We start from the raw sequence: 17,802 nt of genomic DNA, 5'->3' as shown, positions 1-17,802 counted from the left end.
GGTGTCGGCACAAACTACGGGTACCCGTTTGGGAGCTGTAAGGTAGAGCAAAAATGCGTATGAAAACTAATGTACATTTCTTCAGATGTACAAATGCAAGATGTGAAGTAGGAATACTAAAATATATACGGTAGGCTATTATTAGTATGTTATTAGTATGATTGGAAGGGTTAAGAACCAGTCTACTTAAAAAGTTGTGTGTCATTCAAGTGTTCTTGAATATTGACTGTGTCACACTGTATTACTGTATAAAACTTGTTGTTTGGCTCCTGGATGCTGATTGGACGAGCAGTGTTCCAAGCCGTGCTCTATTGGTCATTAAATACACACCTATGCCTGCTAACAGTTCCATCTGAAAAGTATCACTGCGCCTTCAATGAGAATATCATGTTCATGTTGCTGTCAGAATCATCTCTTGTATTGATCTCAACTCGCACATTTAATTCCCCCTTGCTTCCAGTCTAACATTTAGTTTGGTACAGCTGGGGTTAATATCTCTTAGTACCATACATAGAGTGAACAGTGCCCAGAGGAGACAAGACAACTTTTTCTGAGCCATCACGTCAATATCATGGAAATATCCAAGTAATTGTCAATAGAAAAAAGCTAAAACAAACGAAAATGTAGCTAGTGTACTGTCATTCCAGGTTCATTGTTTGACGTGATTGACTAGCTAGCGAGTGACAATAACTTTATCCAGCCTGCATAGCAACCATTTTGTTTAGAACGGACGACCAGTCCAAATAATTGTATAACTAACCCAATATAGACCAGAGCCTGTCGTTTCCAATGGGAGCAAATTCATCATAGTGGGCAGAACAAGCAAGGAGGTTGGCAGAGCTAGTTAGATTGATTCGTTCTAGCATTTATTTGCATACTTTTTTTGAAACTTTTTCAAAGGGTAAAGTCTACAAAACGCAGTCCACTCTGTTTGGTACAGATTCTAGTTTTGGAAACATAAAATTGGAGATCAAATGTTTCATCGATGAGAAAATTTGCAGAATGTCGGCCAAAATCCATCTTCTCCCACTGCCGGCCACTGGGCTTCCTTTCATCACCATATTTGGTAGTGAGTGGGAAACGCCAACCGGATGCTTCACATGTATACATCCGGTGAAATATCTGACTCATTGTTCTATCTGTGACAAATCCTTTTGCATAGCAACGATGCAAAAAATAATTCATGACTGCCTTCGCGTCTGTAGCAACATGACCAAAAGAACAAACAACCAGATTTTTGTCCGGACTATATTTTCTGGTGGAAGAATGAAATTGTATGAATTGACTCATCAAAATAACTTTTAATGAAAATATGTAATTCAATGTTATTTTAATATGTTGGTAACAGTTTTATAAAAGCAATAAGGAATGCGAGGCAGTGCTGTGTCACGAATACTATTCATATCATATTACATTTACACGAAATACACATATTTGATTTTACTCTGTGTCAATGTAATGTATTTGCCTAGAGGCACATAATTATTAAATTAGGAGATCCAGAGATGCCCAAAATGTTGAAAATGAACATAACATACTCTTAGCACATAAACAACATTCAATTACAATTAGACTGAATAACATATGTACTTTAGTTTCAAAGTTAGATATACATTTTAATCTCATGTAACAATCTCTCACAGATACTTATTAAACAAATATTTGGTAGTGTTGTGTTGGTGGGAAGTCTGTCTGCAGCCAAAGGGGTCGATTTACTGACCTAAAACCACCAGATGTCGCTCGCTACTCTTATTCAGCCCAGTCAAAACTGTTCGCTGCTCTGGCACCCCAATGGTGGAACAAGCTCCCTCACGACGCCAGGACAGCGGAGTCAATCACCACCTTCCGGAGACACCTTCTACCCCCCCTCTTAAAAGATTTAGATGCACTATTGTAAAGTGGTTGTTCCACTGGCTATCATAAGGTGAATGCACCAATTTGTAAGTCGCTCTGGATAAGAGCGTCTGCTAAATGACTTAAATGTAATGTCATGTAATTATTAATTGACGTGTCGATCGATACTCTGCTACAAGTAGTAGGCTTAGCTACAGTAGCTATGGACAAGTGGTAACAAAGCAACACAGACCTGAATGGTGATGAGCCTTCCGGATCAGACAATCTCAAGATCTGGACCATGTGAATGGATGCTTGTGCAACAGTCACTGAATGGGTGTTTACAGGGTAGACCGGGTGAGCATTTTGACTGGGATGGGGATTTGGCGGCAGGAGTTAAACGTTCCAAGAAGAAAGTTGGCTCTGTCCAATCAAAAACACTTGAAATGATATGCATCGCGCGCGTACGATCTATTATGATTTTTAAATAAATACGGTTAAAATTTCCATTGAACTCTAATCGACAGCGATATTTGTTGATATTAATTTTGAGGTAGTTAGCCACATATTAGCCAACAACGCACCTAGACTCCGTTCACAGCCAGCTAAAGTAATTTATATTCGCAGTACTTTTCGAATTTGGTTTGGACGCCATTGAGTTCCTCGCAGATTTCAGCTGCATCAGAGCTGACGTGGTGTTACGTGTGCATTGGTTCTCAGACCATCCATTCGCGGCGTAATCAGTGATTTTTAACGTCAATCAGTGGCTACATTCGCTATCTATTGGTAAGTTAGCGGGAAAAAAGGATACTACCCAGCTAGCTACCTAGCTAAGTTAGCAAATAGCTAACTACTGCTTATTCAGCTTGTTACTTAGCTAGCGACTGTACCCAATCTAATAATGTAACATCCAGTGGCCTAACTGAAACGTTAGGTTGCTAACTTTAGCTACCACCACCACCTTGAGCATGCCAATGGAGAAGATAGCTTGAAAGTGGAAACAATATGGTTGGTTATTGTGAACCTTGCTAGCACACAGTCACGGTCAAGACAAGAGTTTGTAATGTAGTTACGCTTAGCCACACAGTGTTCTGGCATTGGTGACCCAAAGCCAGGATGTGCAGCCGCCCAGTGCAAGGTTTTGTTCCAACACAGTAACGTTAGCATTTGGCAGAGGTAGTAGTATGACAACTAACGTTAATTGGCCAACAATTAATTTGCCCACCTTTTTATTCTTTATAGGACGATTATCATGGAAAGCAATGCCTGTCAAATGCAGGAGCATGGCAGCAGTGGTTCGCTATCATCACTAGCACAGGTATTTAAAATTGAGATAGACGTTCCTCAAAGTGTTATGATCTGCAGATGTCCATCATCCCTACGCATATTCTCCAGATGACTGTGACGCTGTAGACTTGCATATAAGCCAGACATATCAACTGTTAATGGACGATTTCATTTCCCAGGTAGCAACAAGGAGAGCAAAATCAGAGGACAGAAACTCAAACGAAGATGTTTCTAATGCACACAACAGGAGAGAGCTTCCCTCCAGAAGACAGCCATACAGGTCTTTAAATTAAAGTGTAGAATAATAGAGCTGCAATACATTTATTTCACAGTCATCTTTGCAAATTTGTTTTTCTCCTCAGAAAAGTGTCTTCAGATCCAGCAGGTCCAAAAGTTGAAGAGATAAAAGAAGAGGTAGCGCCTTGCAGTGTCCCACCAGGGCCCGGCATGCCAGCCTCTATTTATCAGACAAACCATGGCCAGTTCAGTAAGTCTCACTGGAAAGGACATGTGTTTCAAAATAAATATGTTTATTTAAAAATCCAGATGTATTTGACACATCTCAGTCTCTGATAGTCCATAGTTGATTTGGTTATGTGAAAGGACAAGACCGCATACTACACGCTCTTAATTAATAAACTGATGTAATTGGCAGCTGTTTACACCATTTCTGCATAACCAAATCGCATGTGATGTATATGTTATGCTCAAATGATGACAATCCAGTCCAGTGCCTTTTCATTTTAAAACATGTGGGCATAACGTTTTCACTTAATTTGAAGTGTCCAAGCTTTAACAACAAAACAAATCAATGATTGTTGAATTTTTTTCCCCCTGGATTTATTTATCAGTGGTATCAAAGGTCATGAGGCCACAATGTAGAGGTTCTGGTGACTTTCTAAAAGGACATTCTACTCCAAAATGAATGGAAAAAAATGTATGCTGACAAATATAATTTCCCCCTCCATAATTAAGCCCAGTAACATATTGGTCCATATCAAATGAAATGTCACATGCACCAAATAAAACAAGTGTAGACTTTACCATGAAATGCTTACTTACTTATGACAAGCCAATTCCCAACAATGTAGTTAAAAGTAAGAAAATGAACAAATGGATAAAAATAAAATAGTAACACAATAAAGAGGCTATATACATGGAGTACCAGTACAGTGTACGAGGTAGTTGGAGTGTTACATTTCATTTTTTTAACCTATTATTTAACTAGGCAACTCGGTTAAGAACAAATTCTTATTTTCAATGACAGCATAGGAACAGTGGGTTAACTGTCTTGTTCAGGGGCAGAACGACAGATGTTTACCGTGTCAGCTCGAGATCCGATCTTGCAACCTTTCCGTTACAAGTCCAACGCGCTAACCACTAGGCTACCTGCCACCCTGAATGATTAAGGTAATACTGTATGTACATGTAGGTTTGATTAGGTGATTGATTGAAGTACATGTAGGTAGGGGGTGAAAAGCAGAAAATCCGGGTAGTCGTTTAATGAACTGTTCAGCAGTCTTATGGCATTGGTGTAGAAGCTGTTCAGGAGCCTTTTGGTCCCAGACTTTGCGGTCCAGTACCGTTTGGACCATAATAGGTCCTTAGTGATATGGAAACCAAAGAACTTGAAGCTCTCGACCATCTCCACTATAGCCCCGTCGATGTGAATGGGGGCAAACTCGGCCCTCTGTTTCCTGTAGTCTACACTCAGCTGACGTTAAAGGAGAGGTTGTTGTCCTGGCACCACACTGGCAGGTCTCTGACCTCCTCCCTGTAGGCTGTCTCATTGTCGTCGGTGATCAGGCCTACCACCGTCATGTCGTCAGCAAACTTCATGATGATGTTGGAGTTGTGTGCGGCCATGTAGTCGTGGGTGAACAGGAAGTACAGGGAGGGGGCTAAGCACACACCCCTGAGGGCCCCCCATGTTGAGGGTCAGCGTAGTGGATGTGTTGTTGCCTATAATCACCACCTGCAGGCGACCTTCAAAGTCCAGTATCCAATTGCAGAGGGAGGTGTTTAATCCCAGGGTCCTTAGTTTAGTGATGAGCTTGGAGTGCACTATAGTGTTGAATGCTGAGCTGTAGTCAATGAACAGCATTCTCACGTAGGTGTTCATTTTGTCCAGGTGGGAAAGGGTAGTGTAGAGTGCAATAGAGATTATGTCATCTGTGGATCTGTTGGGGCAGTATGCAAATTGGAGTGGGTCCAGGGTGTCTGCGATGATGGTTTTGATGTGCAGCCTTTCAAAGCATTTCATGGCTACGGATGTGAGTGCTTCACAATAATAACACAACCTAGTCATTTAGACAGGTTACCTTGGTGTTCTTGGGCACAGGGACTATGGTGGTCTGCTTGAAACATGGGAAGAGGTTGAAAATGTCAGTGAAGACACTTGTTGTTGGGTCATCACATGCTCCGAGTACGTGTCCTTGTAATCTGTCTGAATGTTGACCTGTTTTTATAGGTCTTACTCAAATCTGCTACAGAGAGCGTGATCACACAGTTGTCCGGAACAGCTGGTGCTCTCATGCATGTTTCGGTGTTGCTTGCCTCGATGCAAGTATAGAAGGCATTTAGCTTGTCTGTTAGGCTCGCGTCACTTGGCAGCTCGTGTCTGGGTTTCCCTTTGTAATCCATGATAGTTTGCAAGCCCTGCCATATCCGACAAGCATCAGAGCCAGTGTAGTAGGATCCGATCTAAGTCCTGTATTGACACTTTGCTTGTTTGATGGTTCGTCGGATGCCGTAGCAGGATTGTTTTTTTATAAGCGTCCGGATTTGTGTTCTGCTCCTTGAAAGCGGCAGCTCTAGTCTTTAGCTCAGTGTGGATGTTGCCTGTAATCCATGGCTTCTGGTTAGGATATGTTTGTACGGTCACTGTGTGGACTATGTCGTCCATGCACTCAAGCCCTGTTTCCATTGGCACTTTGAAGTCTGTAAAAGGTTAGCGTTGTCGCTAGCATAACAGGCTAGCTAGCTAGCTTAATTTCTACCTTGCTTGCCATGGCATTGGGTATTAGCTAGCTAGTTAACCAAGCAAACCAGATGACAGGTTTAATACAGTATGATGTAGCTACCTAGCTTTTCATACGACCTGGCCAGCTAAAATTCCTGCTAGCTCACGTTAGCTAACTAGCTTGTTTCAACTTTGACTTGCATGCTAACGTTAGGTAGCTAGCATTCGAGAGCTGACTGTTCTCATACAATTATATTGTGTCGTGCAAAAATGAATGGATCCAGCTATGGTGGTAATTTGTGTCATGTCTGACTACTGCAGTACTGTTTGTCCATGTGCTAGCTAACAGCAACAAGCCCAGATGAGCTAGCTAAACGTTGTCAGCATCCAGCAGTGATCAGCTTGGTGGTTCAATAGAAATGGTGTTACCAGCCCGAATTCCATTTGAGCTGGCACCAGTTGTGAAACTGGGCTGCGCTGACCCGGGTTTTCATTGACCCAGCTCAAATTTGAGAATTCCATTTGAGCCAGCTCGAATTTGGCCCTAATTGGCCCTCCTTTTAAGTGCCAGTGGAAACGGGGCTTTATTAATGAAGCCAGTGACTGATACGTTAAACTCCTCAATGCCATCGGATGAATCACGGAACAAATTCCAACTTGTGCTAGTGAAACAGTCCTGTAACTTCATCGGAAGACTTATGTATTGATTGCATCGCTGGTACTTCATGTTTTGAGTTTTTCTTGTAAACAGGAATTAAGAGGATGGAGTTATGGTCAGATTTGCCAAATGGAGGGCGAAGGAGAGCTTTGCATGCGTCTCGTATGTAGAGTAGAGGTGACGGTAAATAGACAGCTATGAAAAATATAGATGAAAACTCTTGGTAAATAGTGTGGTCTACAGTTTATCATGAGAACTCGGGCAACCAGAACCTAGAGACTTCCTTAATATTAGAGATCGTGCAACAACTGTTGTGGACAAGGATACATAATAACATATTGGTCCATATTATCAGGGAGGTGTGCTATTTAGCAATAAGCATGATCACCTTTAGTAGCCCAACTGATGCAGCGTAGTCACTGGCTATAAATAAATTAGCTGAAGCAGATAGTTGCCGATCTGCATTTACCTCATTGGGCCAATCATTACCTATGGGGTAAATGCAGGCCCTGGCCCAATTTAACCCCTATTCGTTTGTTGTCCTCAGTTGCCTTTACTCAGGATGGTGCCATCCAGCTGACCAGTGCTCTACCTAGGGGTCTACAGGCCCTGCAGCCTCTGACCATGTCCAACTCTGGAAACCCCCAGTCTGCTGCAGCCATCGTCCAGTATTCCCAACAGTCAGGAGATGGCACTCAGCAGTTCTATATGCAAGGCAACAAGGTGATGGTAAAAGGTAAATGCTCTAGTCCCTCACCATCAAGGTCTGCCATCAGTTGGATTAGATTATTAGCAGGGGTTAAATTGGGCCAGAGCCCGCCTGGGCTGAGTACGGCACCTATGATCTAAACGAGAGCCAGGTGGGGATGAGCCCCAGTACCATTGGTTATGCGAATTTTGCCTACAACGATATCTCATAAATTGTTGTCCACATTCTATTTTCCTCAACCAATAACACGAGTAACCAACAGCAAAATCAGACAACCCCATAGTAGAATAGTTTACCTATTTAGTTGGTCAGCTTATAAAAATAATAAAAAGAATCCTATTAAATTACTAGAAGGGCTATGTCATAAACCCTCGAAGTTCCAGAATGGGGTGAAAATGGCAGCCATATTGGTCATGGAGAAATCCAAACCAGTCTCTATAATTGGAATGAATGGCACTAGAGGCATAATCTTGTTTTTACTTATGCAAGAAAAATATAACAAAGGTGTGATATATCAGAAATTGTGTAATATAAATATTTTTGTTTAAATTTAAAATATTGTCATATAATCATAAATACATTTTACTTGGGTTTTATACGAATTTTCTGTATAAATAGCCTCTAAAATATGTCAACAGACCATAAATGTCTACATTTTTGTTTTCTTGGTAAGCTGAGCGTGCTGTTGTATGATACAATATCAGTACTTGTTGCATTTACAACTTGTCTAAGGCTGTGGATTGACTGCGTAGATGCCGTTAAAGAGGTGGAACGCAGACCGTGGGGGATAGAAGGACGCTGGATTGGCGAACATTCAACAAATCTAACAAAGTGGATATTTGTGAAATTCGTCATGGTTGATGTATTGTAACAGGCTCACAATGTGGTTACTAAAGTTTGATTTGGATATACACTGAGTGCACAAAACATTAAGAACACCTTCCTAATATTGAGATGCACCCCACCCATTTGGCCCTCAGACTCTACAAGGTGTCAAAAGCGTTCCATAGGAATGTTGGCCCATGTTGACTCCAATGCTTCCCATAGTTGTCAAGTTGGCTGGATGTCCTTTGGGTGGTGCACCACTTTTGATAAACATGGGAAACTGTTGAGTGTTAAAAACCCAGCAGTGTCGCATTTCTGGACGCAAATCGGTGCACCTGGCCCCTACTACCGTACCCCTTTCAAAGGCACTTACATATTTTGTCTTGCCCATTCATCCTTTGAATAACACACATACACAATCCATGTCTCAAGGCTTAAAAATGTCTCAAGGCTTTCACCTGATCAGTCTATTTGTATACTCAGTGTATTTGGTTTCGCTGCATAACAGAAGTTGTCCCCTTTTCAGGTTTAGAACAAGTGGTTTCGTATAAGCTGGTAGCATAGCTAGCATACAGAAATTGGTGGTGGTAGTCAAAGTTATTTTTAACTCTTAATGCAGTTGATTGATGATGACATCAATATGTATTGGGGTTGACATCCATACAAGCGTTATACTCCAATTTTTATTTCAACATAGTGTTAAAATACACATATAACAAGGCCTAAATGTAGGCTAATTTTACTGGGGGGCAGATTAGGTTAGGGATCTTACCCCCACAGCATCTTTCCCCCACACTTTTCCATGCATTTCCATTGTTTTGGTCGAGTTTCATGGAAGCGGAAAAAAGTTCAATTGTTTGAATGGAATGTTGGTATATTGGCAGTTAATTGAAAAGTTAATGGAATCATACCTCTAAAACTGTCTGGCTAGCTAGCTAACAAACATACAGTGCAGATACAATCTTCAAATAAATTATTTTACACAGTGTCTTATCACAGAACTGGCAAACCATTGTTGACCAACGCCTTGACCAAAATGGCTTACCTTTCTCCCGCCATAAGAAGGTTAATGTCCATTCTGGTATTCTAATGCCTAATTCTATAGGGGCGACCTCCAGGGGGGTTTACTGTTTGTGATCTAAGACTAGGTAATGATTTGCCCAATGGGGTAAATGCAGATGGAAAACCCTCTGCTTCAGCCTATTTATTTATAGCCACTGACTATGCTGCATCAGTTGGGCTACAGGGGATTGAGGTTATTGCTAAATAGCACACCTTTCTGATAATATGGACCAATATGTGATTGGCCTTAATTCTGAAATTATATTTTAGTTGTTGTCAGCATCATTTAATTTTCATTCATTTTGGAGTAGAATGTCCTTTTAAAAAGTCACCGGAACTGACCCTCTCACAGTCGTTCAACCCAAATCACAGTTGTACAACCCCAAAGAATTGTAGGCCTCTACGACCCTTACCACCACTGCAAACAAATTCCAGTGAAAACACTAACCAGCTGTTGTTAAAGGTCCAATGCAGACGTTTTTATCTCTGTCAAATAATTTCTAGCTGTGATGTTTATAAAAAATTTTTTTTATAAACCTTCTTAGCAAGAATTGAAATGGTCAAAAATAAACTAAAATAGCTTCTCAAGCAAGAATTGTGCTAGGACTGTCTGGGAGTGGTCCAGTGGAGGCTGCTGAGGGGAGGACGGCTGGAACGGATTAAATGGAATGGCATCAAACAGATGGAAACCGTGGGTTTGATGTATTTCATACCATTCCACTCCAGCCATTACCACTAGCCCGTCCTTCCCAATTAAGGGGAAAACTGAAAAATTTGCTGTTATTGCCAGAGTGGTTTGGAACTCTTTCATAATGACTCACTTTCCATATGGTGATGTCACCATGGAAGGCCAAAACTCCATCCCACCAAAACAGGCAGAAATTTCAGGCAGTCTTTTCAAACAGCCCTTACACAAATTCTATTTCATTTTTGAAATTGAACATTTATTTAGCTAGGCAAGTCAGTTAAGAACAAATTCTTATTTTACAATGACGGCCTACCGGGGCACAGTGTGTTAACTGCCTTGTTCAGGGGCAGAACGACAGATTTTTCCTTGTCAGCTCGGGGATTCGATCCAGCGACCTTTCGGTTACTGGCTCAACGCTCTAACCACTAGGCTGCCTGCTGCCCCAAAAAGGACATTATCATAATTTTCACAATTTCACAGTATTATACATTGTGTGGAAATATATATAAAACCCAGGAAAATCACGTTATTGACTGCACTGGACCTTTAAATTAGTCATCAAGGCCGTACTACTGCATAGTACTCTTCATCGGGATCCCGGGCAGGAGTCTCCAGAAGCGCCAATACATCCAGAACAGCACTGCCAGGATCTTGATGAAAGTGCAGAAACACCGTCACATCACCCCCATCCTGGAATCTCTGCACTGGCTCCCTGTCTCATTCCGGATTGAATTCAAAACCCTCTTGCAGTCTTTCCAGTGTATTCATGGCAGTGCCCCTCCTTATCTCAAAGAACTGCTCTCCCTCCATAACCCCACCCGCACCCTCAGGTCAAGCAATATTCTGCTCTTCCACACCCCCCAGGACCAAATTCCGCTACTTGGGGGATCGGGCATTCAGCTCGACCGCCCCAAACCTCTGGAATGCACTCCCGGACCACCTGAAAGCACAACAGACTCTGGGCTCCTTTAAAACGGGCCTAAAGACCTTTCTCTTTAGGAAGGCTTTCTGTTGATAGCTGTGCTCCTTGGTGTCCTTGGCTCTTATAGTGACAGCTGGGTTCTTTGTGTCGGTTGCCCTGTCTAGTTGTGTCAATTTCTTTTTCTATTTGGTAAAAAGATATAGATTTTATGCACTTAGAGATTATTCTGTATAATGAAAAGCGCTTTAAAAATCTATTTTATTATTATTATTATTAAAGCTTGGACACTTCAAATTAAGTGAGAAAAGTCACTCAACTGGAATGTCATAATTTGAGCATTACATAGAAATCACATTGTACAGAAATTATGTTTACAGCAGTCTATTAAGTATTTAAGTAGTATTAACTAGAGTGCTGTCATGTGTTTTTGTCAGTTGTTTATGTTAGTGTATTATATCATTCACATCCAATGTTTCAAAAAGCGACACAAATAATCTTGAAAAACGTTTTGGGGTTGGTGATATGAACACATTTGAGAAGCTACTCAAACCTTTTGTCGGACCAAAAAAAAAAGCTAAAGCAATACTGGTACATACCAGTGTAGGGGGAGGACTTATAGAGCAATGCATGTCATCATTGACATCAGGAGGCAAATGATGTCATAGTGATGTCAATGCCCTTAATTGTGATTACACACATAGCTGGTGGTTTTGGAAACATTTCTGTTAGAGAGCTGAGATAAAGGGTTTCTTTTGGACCTCTAAAGAACAGATATGGCTGTTGCTGGGGATGAGACTGAGTCAGGTATGTTCACTTTAATCTTTTACTTCATGAGAAAGTTAAAGAGAAAATGGTAACTGTAGAGGAACTCTTCTGCCTTTGTGCTACGCTAATACTGTACAGCCTGCGTAGCCTCTGCTTTTTGGATTAATGATGAATTTTGACTCTTAACTGTAGAAGATTGTTATTGTATGATATTATACAATAATAATTGTCTACAGACATTCGCTAATAAAAATAAGGAAAATGTACTATAAAGGTATTGAACTCACCATGAAGTAATAAAGGTATTGAAAATGTGTTGATATCCTGAGAGCTGAGGTTTTTAAGATATGACACAGTTGTTGTATTGCTTAGGATTTATTTTCTTCTCAAAGCAAATACATTAGAATTACATGTCATTTAACATGAGTATCCTTGAATGTCTTGGTTTGACTTTTATAAAACTGCATAAGAGCCTGGGAAATATCAGTCTTGTGAAATAAAAAGCAAATTGCAACACGCTGAATACGATTGGAATATTTTCAGTGTTTCCCTGTGCGCTCTGTCCGTCCATCCCCCCCCCCCCCCTCTCTTCTCTCCCTCTCTGTGAAATGCTTCGATGCTCTGCCCACTCAAAGCGCGCACACACAGTGGCTGACGTCACTTGTTTTCCTGGAACAGGACCCCAGCAGGGAAATGTAAATGCTAACCGGCAAATAAGATGGACATTGACGTCAGTCCCAGTCATGTTGTGATTACCAGCAGTTCCTTTTGCGAGAGCAAGACGTTACCAAATGAATCACCATATGCAATGATATGCAGGCAGCTCCCGTGGCACAGAGAAAGTTTATTTAAAGAGAAGTAGGCTACTGTACATAGAGATGGCAATAACACTCTCTCAGTGCTTCATCAAATGGTTTGCGTCTACAAAACAATGTACTTTGTTCTCTGACTGATTTTGGATGGAATTTGGATGGAATTGAAACTAACATGTTGAATTGAAATTCAAATAGTCAAATTCCTCGGCATTTTATATTGTTCAGATCTCTGTAGAGCCTGTCTGTGTAGCGATCCTATCCTCTCTCACGTCACCACTCACACCCATAGGAATCGGATGACATCAGAACCTTATTGCTTAATCCACCGACGTATTCTTCCATACTTTTTAGTCACTGAATTAATTAGACAACTTACCTTTCTGTACTTTTAAGGCGGTGGATGCCTTCTGTTCAGCAAGATAGCAGCTAATACAAATGGTACTGCTCTAAGAAGTGTTCCCCATTTCTGTGTTTCTGTTCAGCTTCCACTGGTGACATGTCAGGCTACCAGATCTGCACTCCCACCTCCAGCCTGCCCCAGGGCGTTGTGATGGCTGGCTCTCCAGGCTCCCTGCACAGCCCCCCACACGTGGCTGACGAGACCACACGCAAGAGACAACTCCGCCTCATGAAGAACAGGTAGACTACACCCACATTAAAATAAATACTACAGTTTACTATAGAATACTACTGTACTTACTATAGAATTATGTAGTATACTGTAGAATACTATACCACACACTGTAGTATCCCTCGATCATGTGTAGTACTTAGTATAGATTTTTGTAGTATACTGTAGAATACTATAGTAAATAATACGGTACTATCCACCAAAAAAACACTGTAGTAAATAATACAGAATTGTCAGCAAAAACACTGCAGTCCACAAAAACAAGACCTTTTTTAAACTACAGTATTTAATTTGCATGTACACTGTCAATTCCCCTCCCCCATATTCTAATTTGTGCCACCCGTGCCAAATATAGACCATGTATTGTGTTCCCTATGGTTACATACCTATACCTACAGGTTATGGAGCATTTACCCTTTTAGTATTTCTCCAGTAGGTTTCCTCAAGGAGAAAGTCTCCCACTTTTATGTAAAAGATAATAAAACAAAAACACTAAAGTAAATGCTACAGTATGCTAGAGTGCGCAAAAACACTACAGTAAATACTACACTATACTACAGTCCCCCAAAAATACATTAAATACTACAGTCCACAAAAACACTACAATAAATACTATAGTATACTACAGTCCAAAAACACTACAGTGAATACTACAGTGAAGTCTGCAGAAACACTACAGTGAATACTATAGTATTCTTACCATGGTATACACTATAGTATTTTTTGATGTGTGTACTAAACAGCCTTATGATCGATGCGGGTCCTGCATGAGAATGTTGGCTAATCATGATGGAACAGATAATCATAAAAATGCTAATAACATGATTTTTTTCATTCATAAATGCTATTAATTAACATGCATGTGCTGTATACTGCATTCTTGGCCTGCCTTTTTTCGAGTGCCACCATTTGCCTCAGAACACACACGGACATGCTTGTTGTGCGTTTCTGTGCTTTGTCGTGCTTTCACCTGAATGTTTGTCACTAAAGACTAACTCTGCTGTTGCATGTAGTATTATGTCACAGTTCTGCACAGGCAAATGTAGTCTCCTGCATGTTGATTTGTTGTGGTGTTATTGCCATTATCAGTCTTGACTGAAACTTACTGTGAGTGATTGTTAAAATACTGGATGTAAGCCTTTCTTGTTATGGACGTAGGGCCTCGGTATCTTTGTCTGTAGCTACCAGTCTTTTCACAGAGGCTGTGTGTTGTTGCTTCCAGGGAGGCTGCCCGCGAGTGTCGCCGAAAGAAGAAGGAATATGTAAAATGTCTTGAGAATCGGGTGGCTGTGCTCGAAAATCAAAACAGGACTCTCATTGAGGAACTAAAAGCGCTTAAAGACATCTATTGCCACAAAGTTGAATGACCACAGACTGCTAATGGCTTGAGGGTGTGCGCCGCAGTAACAGTTTACAGATAACTGTAAGGGTATCTTGGAGAATCCGCTTTGACTCGATGTCCAGCATCTGCTCTCACACACCAAAATATAAAAGAACAACACCTCTTTTCCCGATCCACTTGTTTAGAAGACATGTTCCGTACTGTCGTCATACAACATTTACAGTATCTGGCCAGTTGTGGCGCGAATACAGTGAGTATTATGAGGAGCCCCTGTTGCTTTTCCTTGTTGCAGGCAGGCAGCCAAAGAGTGCCGGCGGAGGAAGAGAGAGTATATTCGCTGTCTGGAGACTCGCCTCACCATGCTGGAGGCCCAGAACAAGAAGCTCATGGATGAGCTAAACTACTTTAAGGAAATGTATGGAATTAAGTCGAGTCAGTAACAGTACAGCATACTGTACATACACGTCAGTAACAGTACAGCATACTGTACATACACGCCCTATAGAGACATGTTATTTATGCCTATTATAACCAGCTACTGTACATAACATTCCACAGTAATGAATATGTTTATTTTCAATAAAATATGCCATATCAAAACACAATGCCTATGGTTATATGGCATTCGCTTTTAAATTGTTTTAAACATTCTCATTGAAGATCTGTTATTTGAAGATTTATCAGACAAAATGCCCCCAGAGGTTTATCCTGAATGACATGTGGAGTCTCAGGCCTGCACATATAGCAATGTATAGGCATTATTTTGTAGAGACTAGGGCTTGCATAGAGAGCTCTATCTTAAATTACATTTTACAAAGAAACTAACCAGCATATATTACTGTTCTATAAGAGGGATAAAAAAATACAAATAAAAAGTTTATTGTACTATTTCATTACTATTTATTTAGTTGTTTTTTATTGTTAGAAATCTTAAATGCTTCATGCACAGTGCTTTTTTGTTTTACATTTCTGTATTTAATCTTCGTAAAGAGACGTTTTATTGGTTGAATATATACCCTGATGTCACAAAGCACAAACCTCCCGAGCTTTTGTTCATAGTTCATGTGTTTAATGTTGTTAGCTGAATTGTTTTAGACAAACTTTTAAGTTAACCCATGACCCTTCTTGAATGTATTTCTCTAATCTGCACTATTGTTCAAATTCAAGTATATTGTTTTGTAAGTGAAAAACTCCTTATAATGCTTTTATATCAATTTGATTCTCAAATAAAATGTTTTACACAGCATTGAAAATCACATTTTTGGTGTGATTTCTCTGTATTTTAATTAACTGACCTTGATATAGTTTTCATATTGCTCAAAGTAACCATTTTAATGTTAGTTGCAGTAACACAATTTTAACGCAATAATGGGCTCCCTGTCCCAGGTACTTTACAATGAATGAAAACATTTGCTTACTTACAAAAGATGCATCATAATATGCCTGCCTGTACCAAATCTCCAGCTGTGAATATACATTTGATTAATTACATTTCACACATATACAGTGCATTCAGAAAGTATTCAGACCCCTAGACTTTTTCCAAATGTTGTTACGTTACAGCCTTATTCTAAAATTGATTAAATAAAATGTTGTCGGCATTCTACACACAATACCCCATAATGACAAAGCGAAAACGGGTTTTTAGAAATGTTTGTAAATAAATGAAAAACAAACACCTTATTTGCATAAGTATTCAGACCCTTTGCTATGAGACTCGAAATTGAGCTCAGGTGCATCCTGTTTCCATTGATCATCCTTGAGTTTTTTCTACAACTTGATTGGAGTCCACCTGTGGTAAATTCAATTGATTGGACATGATTTGGAATGGCACACAACTGTCTATAAAAGGTCCCACAGTTGACAGTGCATATCACAGCAAAAACCAAGCCATGAGGTCGAAGGAATTGTCCGTAGAGCTCCGAGACAGGATTGTGTCGAGGCACAGATCTGGGGAAGGGTACCAAAATATACCAAGTGTCATGTCTGGAGGAAACCTGGCACCATCCCTACGGTGAAGCATGGTGGTGGCAGCATCATGCTGTGTGGATGTTTTTCAGCGGCAGGGACTGGGAGACTAGTCGGATCGAGGCAATAATGAACGGAGCAAAGAACAGAGCGATCCTTGATGAAAACCTGCTCAGGACCTCAGACTGGGGCGGTTCACCTTCCAACAGGACAACGACCCTAAGCACACAGCCAAGACATCGCAGGGGGGGGGCTTTGGGATAAGTCTCAGAATGTCCTTGAGTGGCCCAGCCAGAGCCCTGTGGAACATCTCTGGAGAGACCTGTAAATAGCTGTGCAGTAACACTCCCCATCCAACCTGACAGAGCTTGAGAGGATCTGCAGAGAAGAATGGGAGAAACTCCCCAAATACAGGTGTGCCAAGCTTGTAGCGTCAAACCCAAGAAGACTCGAGGCTGTAATTGCTGCCAAAGGTGCTTCAACAAACTACTGATTTAAGGAGTCTGAATATGTAATTGTGATATTTCAGTTTATTTATGTATTTTAACAGTTTTTGCTTTCTCATTATGGGGTATTGTGTGTAGATTGATGAGAGAAACATTTTTTACAATCAATTTTAGGATAAGGCTGTAACGTAATAAAATGTGGAAAAAGTCAAGGGGTCTGAATACTTTCTGAAGGCACTGTGTACCTGAAAAGTAAGAGTTTTCAATTATGTTAAGGTAATTAGCTACAATTTAATCACAGCATCATATAAGAGGCTATTGGATAACTAACATGGACTACTTGTTATAATGCCTGGCACAGACACATCACCATCAATCGGGTTATTTAACATTTGCCAACTTAATCGCTTATCCAAGGGCCAAGCTGTGTACTGAATGTGTACCACTCTGTTGACTTGGGTGGGAGATTTATCACCTTGTTCTGTTGATTGTCAGTCTTGGCTTGGTTTTCTTTACAGAACATGCTGTGCTGTACTTTGAGTAAAACACTATGATTGTACAGTCCTCAAGGCTGCCACGGTATTGATGCAGGGAGTCTTTTTTCTCCCCTTTTGCTCCTGTCGATAACAATTTAGCTTACTCTACAAGCACACATGCCTCGACGCACTTATCACAAACGTTGAAGGTTCTAGGAATTTGAGATAATATCTAGGCACCAGTGCACCTAAAATGTTTATGTAATGGCAAAATTATATTTGTGCCACTGGGTGAAAGCAAAGTTGTTACTTTTGTTTTTTGTACGGTGAGCTCTGGCTGTTACATTTTTATCATATTTGGGCGATGAGCAAAGTCTCTACATTGTATCCTTCATTTTACCTCTGATTGTGAG

General features: G+C 40.6%; 1 protein-coding gene across 7 annotated transcripts; it reads left to right on the top strand.

Moving 5' to 3' along the window:
- Positions 1-52: 52 nt before the first annotated feature.
- On the top strand, positions 53-15,742 carry LOC106578540 (cAMP-responsive element modulator). Of its 7 annotated transcripts, none has more exons than XM_014157473.2 (7): positions 60-130; positions 3,076-3,151; positions 3,300-3,400; positions 3,483-3,607; positions 7,288-7,476; positions 13,009-13,165; positions 14,380-14,875. In XM_014157473.2, exons 1-7 carry the CDS (start codon positions 60-62, stop codon positions 14,522-14,524), a joined length of 864 nt encoding a protein of 287 aa, XP_014012948.1. In that variant the 3' UTR covers positions 14,525-14,875. The 7 variants fall into 7 exon arrangements, with proteins under 7 accessions (XP_014012953.1, XP_014012948.1, XP_045558093.1 ...); XM_045702137.1 differs by having other exon boundaries at positions 107-130; positions 14,792-15,742; XM_014157475.2 differs by lacking the exon at positions 60-130 and adding an exon at positions 1,977-2,190 and having other exon boundaries at positions 14,792-15,742.
- The last annotated feature ends 2,060 nt before the right edge of the window (positions 15,743-17,802 follow it).

Source organism: Salmo salar, chromosome ssa19, assembly GCF_905237065.1.
Source record: "Salmo salar chromosome ssa19, Ssal_v3.1, whole genome shotgun sequence".
Classification (NCBI taxonomy): Eukaryota; Metazoa; Chordata; class Actinopteri; order Salmoniformes; family Salmonidae; genus Salmo; species Salmo salar.
The sequence above is the reverse complement of the archived record's forward strand: the minus strand, read 5'-3'. Positions and strand labels throughout refer to the sequence as shown.